The sequence below is a fragment of the Oratosquilla oratoria genome, chromosome 6, assembly GCF_046742065.1.
Source record: "Oratosquilla oratoria isolate Oo_2021 chromosome 6, ASM4674206v1, whole genome shotgun sequence".
NCBI classification, from domain to species: Eukaryota; Metazoa; Arthropoda; class Malacostraca; order Stomatopoda; family Squillidae; genus Oratosquilla; species Oratosquilla oratoria.
The window spans coordinates 34,100,563-34,112,674 of NC_134782.1; the positions used below are offsets into that span (position 1 = coordinate 34,100,563).

At 39.7% G+C, this 12,112-nt stretch overlaps 1 protein-coding gene across 3 annotated transcripts in view; it reads right to left on the reverse strand.

The window, feature by feature from the left end:
- Positions 1-11,616, reverse strand: part of LOC143026378 (ubiquitin domain-containing protein 2) — a 44,769-nt gene extending 33,153 nt beyond the window's left edge. The window contains exon 1 of one of the 3 annotated variants that reach the window (XM_076186647.1): positions 11,408-11,616. In XM_076186647.1, the coding sequence (XP_076042762.1) occupies positions 11,408-11,489 (82 nt within the window). In that variant the 5' untranslated portion in view covers positions 11,490-11,616. The remainder of the gene's footprint in view (positions 1-11,407) is intronic. The other 2 variants (XM_076186646.1, XM_076186648.1) reach the window with 2 other exon arrangements.
- Between the last annotated feature and the right edge of the window lie 496 nt (positions 11,617-12,112).

Here is a 12,112-nt window from a genome sequence, read left to right on the forward strand (position 1 = left end):
GGTGACCCGTTTTTGTATCTCGCAAGATAAAGTTTGTTCTTAAATTCTTGTATTGTGTTTGTACACACTATTTCTTCATCAAATTTGTTACATATATCTATCACTCTGTGTGGGAAGCTGTTCTTTTTCAGGTCTCTTCTGTAGTTACCCTTTTTGAGTTTCATTGCATGTCCTCTTGTTTTTCCTGTCCCGCTTTAATAAGTCCTCTCTATCAAGGCATTCTTTTCCTTTCATAATTCTGTACATAGTTACTAGGTCCCCTTGTTCTCTTCTTTGTTCTAGGGTTGGCAATTCCAGTTTGACCAGTCTTTGTTCATATGTCAGGTTTGGAAGTGTTGGGACAAACTTTATTGTTGCTCTTTGTATTCTTTCTAATTTTCTTATATATTTTTTCTACTGGGTGACCATATCAGTGCTGCATATTCCAGTTTAGGCCTTATCAGTGTTTGTAATATTTTCTTGATCATTTCCTTATCCAGGTATTTGAAGCCCACTTTTACTGATCTCAACATATTGCATGTTTCTCCGAAAATTTTATTTATATGTTTATCTGGTTATATGTCTTTGGTGATGATTACTCCTACGTCCCTTCCAGAATTTACTTTCTTTACACCTTTTCCATCAATTTTATACTGTCCTGTTATTCTCTTCTTGCTTTCTCCAAATTCAATTATACATACATACATATACCAAGGCTTTTTCCCCCTTACTAGGGAGATAGCCAAAAAGGGGAAGGCATAAAATCATTTCCACCCATTCCATCCCTGAATACACTCCACACCCCTCCACCCTCCCTCTTATCTGAGCACCTCCTGGATGACAGGTCATCCCTGCACCTTGTCCACTGCCCCCTGGGTCAGAAGCAGTGTCGCAAGACACAGCACATCCACAACAAGGCCACTTCATTAAATCGGCGACCCCCCCTCTCTGTCCCCCCATTGCATAAAAGGAGAGGACGGGGAGAAATCCCTTTGGGCTGCGTCCAATTTTGATCACACATACTACCTCACCCCCACCCCCCCGCCCATTCCACCCCATGCAATCACAACATCATCCATATACAACCATACTCCATTCACCCCTGTCTTCTGTCCTCTCCCGTCCTTCCTCAACAGACATTCCCCTCTTCCCCAAAGCCCCCTTCACCCCATCCATCCACCTCATCCTAGGACATCCCCTCATGTTCACTCCCTCCACATCTGCCTTCTGTACCTCTTTTACTAGTCTTTCTTCACTCATTCTTTCCATGTGTCCAAACCATCCTAATATTCTTTCATCAACCCTATCTCCCAGCTCCTTTTCCACCCGTTCTCCTCCTCACCTCCTCATTTCTCACTCTATCTAGCCTAGTAACCCCCATCATACTTCTCAGACACCTCATCTCACACACATTCAAACACCTTCTCTCTTCTTCACTTATGTTCCATGTTTCTGCCCCATACAGTGCTGTTGGCACAATCACTCCTTCATACAGTCTCCTCTTAGCATCCATTCCCAAATGTCTATTCCTCATTACACTCTTTAATCCACCAAGGCATTTACTCGCTTCTCTCAATCTACATTCTACCTCCACCTTCACTCCACATTTTCCTGCCACATTTGCACCCAAGTATCTAAAACTATCCACTTCCTCCAGTCGCTCTCCCTTAATGCTCACTTCCAGTCTACTGCCACTTTCACCCCTTGTACATCTCATCACCTTACTTTTACCCACATTTATCTTTAGCTTTCTTCTATCACATACTCTCCCAAACTCTGTCACCAACTTCCTCAATCCCTCCTCCGATCCTGCCACAAGTGCAGTGTCGTCAGCAAACAACAGCTGGCTCACCTCCCACTTTTCTCCATTTTCTTTAACCATCTCCAATCCCTTGCCCACTACCCTTGCATTTACCTCTCACACCACCCCATCCATGTATAAGTTGAACAGCCAGGGCGACATAACGCATCCTTGACGAAGTCCCACCTTTACCTCGAACCACTCACTCTCTCCATTTCCAATCCTGACACAAGCTCTACTACTCTCATAAAAACTCTTGACAGCTCCTAGAAGCTTTCCTCCTATTCTGTATATCTGCATAACCTCCCACAGTGCCTTTCTGTCTACCCTATCATAAGCCTTTTCCAGATCCATAAAAGCCCAAAAAACATCCTTCCCCTTTCCTATAGCTTTCTCACATATCTGTCTTACCACAAAGATCTGATCTACACAACCTCTACCTGTCCTAAATCCACACTGTTCCTCACCAATTACTCCTTCTGTTCCTCTCCTAATCCTCTCAATCAAGATCCTCCCATAAGCCTTCCCAACTACACTTAATAAGCTAATCCCTCTGAAACTACTACATTCACACTTGTCCCCTTTTCCCTTGTAAAGAGGAACTATACAGGCACTCCTCCAGTCCTCCGGCACTCTACCCTCTCTCCAGCAAACATTAAATAACCTCACCAACCAGTCCACCATCACTGTACCTCCCTTTTTCAGACATTCTGCATGGCATCCATCCAGACCAGGTGCCTTACCTGTTTTCATCATCTTAACAACTGTCTTCACCTCATCCTTCCTTATTTCTCCTCACTCATCACTCTCATTTTCTTTGCATTTCCCAATGCAGCTATCTTTCCCTCCCTATCCTCCTTCACATTTAGCAACTCCCTAAAATACTCTGCCCATCTTCCCCTTACTGCCTTCTCTTCCATTATCATCACTCCATCTGCACCTTTTACCTTTTCTTCTCTACTTGATTTGCCTCCTCTTCCTCTCTTAATTTCTTTCCAAAACATTTTATTACTTTAAAAAAATTCTGTCATACTCTTACCCCATTTCACATCTGCTCTCCTCTTTGCATCCTTTACCTTTTGGTTTACTTCTCTTTTCTTTTCTTTGTACGTCTCATATGACTCCCTCGTCCTATTTTGTAACCAATCTGTGAAAGCTCACTTCTCTCCTACAACCTTCTTTGTTTCCTCATCCCACCATTCACTACCCTTTCTTCTATTTCCCCGTCCTTCTTGTTCCACACACCATCCTTGCACACTTTATGACTCCCTCCTTGAACCATCCCCATTCCTCCTCCACACCCAGCTCTACTCTATCCTTTACTCCCTCCCACTCCTCCCTCAGCTTCTTTCTGTACTCCTTCTCCTTTTCCTTTTCATTCAAAGAGTTCACTCTAAGAACCTCCCTACCTTTTGTCCCTTTCCTCTTTCTCCATCTATCCTCCACTCTCAACTTACCTTCCACCAAAAAATGATCTGATATTCCCCCACCCTCTCCCCTTAGCACATGTACACCCTTAACTCTTCCTATCATAATCCTATTTACCACTACATAATCCATTAGCGCTCTATCTACCACCCCTCCCTCCACCACCCTCTCCCATGTGTACTTATGCTTGACTTTCTTCCAAAACACTGTATTTGCTATCATCAACTCTCTTTCTAGACACATTTCCACCATCAACTCTCCACTACGATTCTTTCCTGGAACTCCACATTTCCCAACCACTCCATCGATTGGACCATTTCCTACCCTAGCATTAAGGTCTCCCAGTACTATTACATTGCCATTTCTTCCTAAATCCTCTATGCACTCATTTAAATCTATCCAAAAGGCCTCCCTTTCTTCTACACTCTTCTCACTGCCAGGCCCATATGCACTTACAAAGACCCACATCTCCTTTACCAGTTTCACCTTCATCCACATTATCCTTGAGGAAACCTCCTTCCATTCCACTACCCGTTTACCTATCTCTTCACTTACTAGAATAGCCACCCCTTCCCTCCCTCACCCTCTCTTCACTCCTGATAACCTCCCACTTACACTCACCCTTCCCTTTCAACTTAGTTTCACTCAAAGCCAATACATCCATCTTTCTTCTCACATACTACCTATCTCTTCCCTTTTACTCTCATCTGTACCACATCCACGCACATTAAAGACCCAAACCTTAGGGTGCTGGTCCAAAAACTTCCAGACCCTCTTATGCCTTCTCTTTTTTGTTTAGGAATGTCCCGTGGGGCTACAAGGAGAAAAAAGGATGTCTAGTCCCAATCCCCGTCCCTTTCTTCTCGCCTCTTACGATCCAAGTGGGAATACTTGGTGGCAGTATTCTTTTCCCCCACCACAGAAAAAGAATACTCAGAGAAATGGTACAGGACAGCAACAAGGGGTTGGGGGACAACATAACGGAGGGACAGTTGTAGTATAAAAGTGTCAATTCAATTATACTGCACTTTTTGATGTTGAATTCTACCTCCCATCTCCTGCTCCACTCTGAGACTTTGTTCAGATCCCTCTGCAATGAGTTACAGTCTATTTCAAAGTTTATTCTCTTTAATAATTTTGCGTCATCCACAAAGCAATTCATGTAACTTTCAATGCCTTCGTCCATGTCATTTACATATATAGCAAACATTATCGGAGCTAGTACTGACCCCTGTGGGACGCCACTACTCATTTCTTCCCATTTTGAATATTTGTCCCTGAGCACCACTCATTTTTCTTCCATGTAGGAAGTCCTCCATCCAATTCAACAGTTTTCCATGTATGCCTCCTATTGTTTCCAGTTTATATAGTAATTTTCTGTGAGGTACATACATACATACATATACCAAGGCTTTTTCCCCCTTACAAGGGAGGTAGCCAAAAAGGAAAAGGCATAAAATCATTCCCACCCATTCCATCCCTGAATACACTCCACACCCCTCCACCCTCCCTCTTATCTTAGCACCTCCCGGATGACGGGTCATCCCTGCAGCTTGTCCACTGCCCTGGGTACTTTATCAAATGCCTTTTGTCGGTCCAGGAATGCACAGTCTGCCCAGCCATCCCTTTTTTGCAATATATCTATCAATCTTGAATAGAAACGTATTAAATTAGTGGTACATGATCTTCCTTGTCTGAATCCAAATTGCCTTGGGTTCAGTATATTATTCTCCTCCAGATATTCTGTCCATCTATCTTTGATGATTCTCTCGCAAATTTTAACTATTGTACTCATTGGGACACCGGTCTATAATTTGTTGGGTCTTCCTTATTTCCTCCTTTATATATTGGCACTATAATGGCATTTTTCCAGTCTCCTGATAGTTTTCCTTCTTTGAGTGAGCATTCAATTATTCTGTATATTTTTCCTGTTAGTTCGTCTATACATTCCTTCAGTATCCGGTTTGCAACTCCGTCTGGGCCATGCGATTTGTTAATGTCAAGCTTTAGTATTTGATTCTTTATTTCATTTTGAGTAATGTTTAATTTCTTCAATGGAGGAAATCTTACTTCAATTCTTTGATCACAGTTTTGTAGCTTTCTTTCCTCTTTGGTGAATACGAATTTGAAATGTTTGTTCATAATATCTGCCATTTCTAAATCCTCTATGTATTCTCTATTACCTTTATGTAATTTGTGAATTTCCTGTTCATTTTTTAGCTTGCCATTTACATATCTATAAAATAGTTTGGGTTGATCTTTGCACTCATTTATTATGTCCTTTTCATAATTTCTCTTGGGTGATTGTGCCGACAGCATTATATGGGGCAGAAACATCATAAGAGAGGAAGAGTTTAAATGTGTTTGATATGAAAGGCCTGAGAAATATGGTAGGGGTCACTAGTCTGGAAAGAGTGAGAAATGAGGAGGTGAGGAGGAGAGCAGGAGTGGGATGGGAGTTGGGAGATAAGGTTGGGTGGGTGATAGGAGGGTGAGGGATTATGTGTGAATGATATTTTGATGCAGCCTGAAGGGGTTTCTCCATGTCTTCTCTTTTTCTACATGAGGGGACGGAGAGGGGGGTTGCCGATTAAATGAAGTGGCCTTGCTGTGGATGTGCTGTGTCTTGCTGCATTGCTTCTGACCCAGGGCAGTTTGGCGAGATGCAAGAATGACTCGTTATCCTGGAGCCAAGAAAGGAGGGAGGGGTGGTGAATGGAAGTGGAGTATGTTGGGATGAAATGGGTGGGAGTGGATTTATGGCTTTGACTTTGGCTACCTCCCTTGTAAGGGAGAAAAAGCCCTTGGTATATATATGAGCAACAAGAGTTCACTAGCTCTTCTATCCTTATGGCCAACATCACACTACTGTCATGAAGTATTTTAGGATCAGGATGTTGGTTTAGCTAATAGGGGTGTGCATACATTGGAGTATAGTATTCTTAAGCTCTGGGAGAAATGATAGGGATGTATCCATGCATATACAGTACTACCTCTCATTAACGGACATTAATTAGCTGTGTTTGCAGTGTTTTTGGTGCTGTTGTTTAGTGCATGCAATCACTATGCCACCCAAAAACAACTCCAAATCAACGGATTATTCACAACAGACACCGTTACCCCCCTTATAGTCCGTTAATGAGAGGTAGTACTGTACAGTCTACTGAAGTGATGAGACTCGAGACTGAATCAGCAACACCTTCTTAGTTATTCCTTTGACCCGACCCAGATGTCTCTTGCAGAAGACCCATGATTTCCAGGCAACCATCTGCAGCCACCAGGAAGGCCCACAAGTCATTCAAAAAAGAAATACTGTGCTGTTGTCTCGGGATTTAGTTTGGAACTTTGCAGAATAAGGTGTTCTGCATCTAATGTGTGGTGGTTGCATATTATAGGTCAGTTTTATTCTGTGTTGATGTTTTAATGGTGGATAGTGTCCAGAATACAAGTGTACCAGTGTGGCTCTTACTTCTCCTAAGAGGTATTTTTCAGTGAGGCTTATGTCTGAAAGTACTAATGGAGTATTGAGTTTAGTGGCCTGTTTTGGAGAGCTCATTTAGTGATCTACATGTGTTTTTGTAGGAATGCATTGTGTGATACTGATGGCAGGTTATATATGGTGGAAAAAGATGACATGGGTCTAGTTCTGAGTTTATTCCTGACTAGTTTTGCTCAAAGTTTCCTCAGAAGCTCAGAATGAAACCAGTCAGGAATAAACTCAATTAGTCCTGTGTCTTCTTTTTCCACCTTCTTCAACTTGTCACAATGCCTCAACATTTGCTATACATGTTTGAGTAATAAGTTGCTAGGGTAGTGTTTAGTTATATTCATTTGGTGGTGCTTGTGTGATATAATGTGATGGGCAAATGAGGTTTACGGTTTTAGTACAGAATTGTAAACCTATCATTTCCATATAATGTTCTCTGGGGAGGGTTTTTGTTTTTGTGTGCAGGTGTCCTGTTGGGGTGGTTTTGGTCTATCCTGTTATCATGTTCAATGCTTTATTTTGTACATGTGTGTAAAGTGTCTATGTTTTACTAACTCTTGGGAACCATACTATGGAAGTATAGTCAAGGGTGGTTCTTAAGAATTGTTTGAAGATTGTGATTAGTATTTTTGCTGTCCATAGCTTATGATTTGACTTCTTTTTGATATTCACTATATCATTCACATAGGGCTGAATATCACATGGGTATCAAATGTGTGGCATTGATATTTTTCCAATGGAAGAGTATGGCCATTCAATTTTACCATTTTTTTTTTTCATAGTTGTCTATATTGAGTAATGAGGCTTCCTTTTTTTTTCTGAGCCACTATTCTAGTTGGGCCATCTTCAGCTAGAAAGGGGGGAAGGGTGGTGGAGGGGAGTGGACTGGATAGTAGGAGGTACATGACTTTGACTTGGCTACCTCCCTTATAAGGGGGAAAAGGCTCTTGGTATATAGACTATTCTAGTTGTTTATGTAAGCCTGAGTTGTTACTGTGGTCATTCCCCAGACTGTCTGGCCAAGCAGTCTCATCTCCCTGAGGAACGCCATGGCTGGAACAGGTTTTCCCACAAATCCCTTGTAGAGTATATATGGTGCTGTTGGCATGCATGATTGTGTACAATGCAGTCTTCCATAATATGTTGTATAGTATGAGGCTGAAGCATTACATCCTATACAGTTATCTGTGATCCAGTTACCCAGCCTTTTCTGGTAACTCAGGGTGTTCTTAGCTGTTATTTTGTTGTGCCATGGTAGCTCTACCCATATATGCACCATGAAGCCAGATGAGGGGGCAAAGGACAATAGAATACATTGCAATACCAATGAACTTCAAACAAATCCAGTGCAAAATCTCCTCAACTCCACAATAAGGTGTGGCCCCATGGGGTTAGTACCTGGTCTTCAGATCAGGCCCAGAAAATCCTCACATTTAAAAGAAGATATTCCCATGTCAAAAGAACCTCATGCCTGAGGTATCACCTGACTGTGTTTGGTAAGCATAGATCAACACAATCCCATTGTCAAGGATAAGAAGAATTGGTTACTACCACATCAACAATCTATATAACATAACTACTGAAGCCATTTGCAGAATTCAGGCATGTGTTTGGGGAAGGAGGGAATTACAAGGCCTTAGGAACAAATTGAAAAGGCCACATAACTGATGGATGTAAAAAAAATACATTTTCTGTGGACATGTTAACTCTTAGAATAGCTAAGATGATATGGCCCAAGCTAGAAACACAAATGAATTTAAAAATAGGTATGATAAATGGAGAATAAGAGATAGGTTCCCATGAGTGTAGCTCCTTTTACATATACCATAAAATATCATTAAATATATATTTTTTCAAGTTCTCAAGAAACCTCTTATTTTCTCCCCTTCCATAACTCTATGGCTCATCTTTTCTGCCAGTCTTCTACACCAACATACAGACTAACCCCAGAAATTTGTGTTAACTGATATCCCACCTTGCATGAATTTGCAAAATAACCCTTTTAGTCACTGAACATGGCTAGTATTTTCTCCATAATATTCTGTATCTTAAGTTAAAAAAATAATAATAAATAATAATAAGCCACTCATAGAAGTTTTAAGCAATATTAAAAGTAAATTATTCTACAAGATATAAATAAATAAATAAATCATGTGTTCCATCTCCTGTGTGGTGGTTGCATCTGGGGAATGTAGTGTCTGGTAGGACCAATGATATATTATAATAGCAGTCCTGCAAGAAGGAGAACCACCTCCAAAACCTATGAACATCTTAACCTCCATATGGAGATGCAGCCAGGGGCTGGAAGCTGGTCTCTGTATCAGACCCAAGGTCTCTCCATCATCAATTACCCCCCTTCCTCTTTCTACCAGAGGAGGACAATCATCAATTACCTCCCCCTCCTCCTCCTCTTGGATAGTAATGCAGAAACATTAATACAACAGAGACAAAAGTTTAAATCTTTTCCCAAAGAGATCTATGGAAGGGCCCAAGGAACACTGGCAGTCACTGTGGGACTCAAGCTTCCTGTTCAACAAAATCTGGGACAATCATCATTGTTTACCATCTGGTATAAGTTTCCAAGTATTTTGTATATTCTGTCTTTGCATTAATGGAATTTTGGTGCAGCCTGTTATCATCCTAAAGCTTTGTTTTGTACTATCTACAGAATTTCTGTTTTCTAAAAGTCATAGTCACCATGTAACCAAAACCTGACAGGATAAATTTCCATGTTTGCCAATGACACAAAACTTTGGAGAAAGAGAACAATGATTCACGTAAGGCATTACAGTAACATCAGGACAAGTTCTATCAATGGAAAACAAGTGCCACCCACCACTTTTACTATGTCTACCACCAGGTTATTTCATTCATCTGTGGCAACCCACCAATTGTGATTCATCGCCCCAGTACTTGTGCCATCTTCCTTTTATCATGTTAACGTTAGGTTTCACCATAACACCCCCTCAGTAAAAAAAAGGGTACAAATACCTAAATGTGAATTGGCAAGCAGCCAGTACAGAATGCAAGACACAAATTTTAAATGAAAAAAATGATTAAGGAATGTAGAAAATAGAAAGGATTTTGGATTCAAACAAAATAAATACTAAACCTGATGACCACAGTGAATTTGAAAAGAGTTTTCATACATCTGGAGAGAAATGATAAACCTACTTATAATTCAATTTCTTATAAGAAGCCTCAACAAAGCACTATTAGTCCAGGCACCATGCAAAATAAATAAAAAATCAATATTTGATGGGTTCCCAAAATGTGTCATATCTCATGCATAAAAAGGTTTGGGGGGGGGGCTAGGAATCCTTGGAGGAGGAGGGGGGGCCTTGACCACCGAAATATACAAAAGTGAGGAAATTTATACACAGACTGCCATGACTATAATCATAGCACCTAGTCATAACTGTGGTAAGACACAGAGTTCTAATAGTAATACCAGTGCAAAAAGGTACCACAATGGTAATAACAGTAGTAGAGGCAATGTAGCAACAATAATAATTTTTTTTACTGTATTTAATAAATATTACATTTATTAGAACTGCTCATGTAATTTGACTTTATATTTCACTAGGTAAGATGATGAGTGTCTGCAAAATTCTAACTTCTATTTATACAAGCCTACCTCCAACCCCTCCATTTTGTATAATTGATTTAACTTTCTATATAATGTATATTCTTACAGCCTATGCATGAGATTATCCCTTATCATTATCTATATTAATCTATCTTGGTTAAAGAGGTGAAGAGTGTAAACACTACCATGTATTTTTTTTACACATCTCTAGTTAGATAGCTTCATGTAACCATTATATAATATACAATGCATACTTAAAATCTAAGAAAACCTATATTCATGTTCATGCATCATGAATTATGTCAAGGATACAGTAAAAAACTTGGTTAAAAAGTTTTCTCCCATGAAATCTCCACTTTGATAGGTTATGTTCCCATGAAAGATTTTCTTCCATTCCAAATCAAGAAATTATATACTCTTGGTAAATAATATTAATAAGAATTTGCTAGTATGTAGAAGCAATACACTCTTCAATTAATCAATAACCCTATCAATATAAATAAGTCTGATTTTCAATTAAATTAAATTTTAAAATGGCACTTCAACTAACCTCCTCCACTTCATAGATTCTAAGGCTTCAACATAACCCATTCTAATCTAATTGTAATTAGCTAATGAATTACAAATTGCATTTATAGTGACTTGTAACATAATTTTCGTTATGAAATAAAACACAACTAAATGCTATGCCTTGGCTTAGGAGACCAAGTAGATATAGCAGTTTCATTTTCCTGCTCTCTAACAACAAAACATTTTATTTTCACTAATATTTGCAAATTTTTGCACCCACACTACTGTATCATAAAAAAATAACCTACCACTGACCTATATCACAATTTTTCAGCAATATTAAGGTCTAAAATAGTCATTCACTCCTAGGAAATGTTCTAAAAACAAACATCCAGGCAGACCCAACAGCACTATATTAATGCTACATAAATTAGGAAATTATACTAAATAATTTCAATTTGAGCATACTCTACTTCGTCACTGGTTATTATCCTAACATCCTCTATTAATATATCTGCGTCTATGCCAAAATGATTACAAACTGGTGACATCCGTTCTACTATGAGCACTTCTACCAGTCCCTACTCACTAAACCCTCACCGTCAATACTCACCCCTTACTGATGTAGATCCCTCTTCCGAGGACATTTGGCTGTTGGCAGATCCCTCCCTGACAGTGCCTACACAGCTGCCCATCTTGTGGTGACGTCGGCTGTGCCACCACAGTACCACGACATTTGCATTTTAGTTGCTACGGCGGGTTTGTGTTTGACAGCTCGCCAGCTATGTTGGTGTTGTATTCACGAAGTGAGACAAAGTCTACGGAAAGCTACATCTTCTTACAAATATTTTTTTTATTGGACATTATTTTCATGTGTAATTATGATTATTATTTAAAATAAAAATATCTTAAAATAAATACTAATAATTCTCAGCTCCAAAATTCCCGACTTTATGATGTGTAAAGTACTATGGCAGTAAACTGTTTTTAATCTTACGTGCATGATTTTCGTAGCCACACTACGTTTGCACTACTACAACTGTAAATATATATTACACGTATACACACACACACACACACACACATACACGCACTTGGTTTACGGAATAAATTGAAATAAACAGTCGAGGCGGAAAACATAAATAAATCTATACCAATATTTTATAACATGAGACAGGCGGACCTTTCGAGCATAGTTCCTAACTTGTACTCATACTGCAAGATACCATTTGATGATGTTTATATCTAACAGGGAAATGGAGATAATGATCAATAAAATAAAGTAAGAGATGAGGTAATGATAGTAGTAAAGAAATAT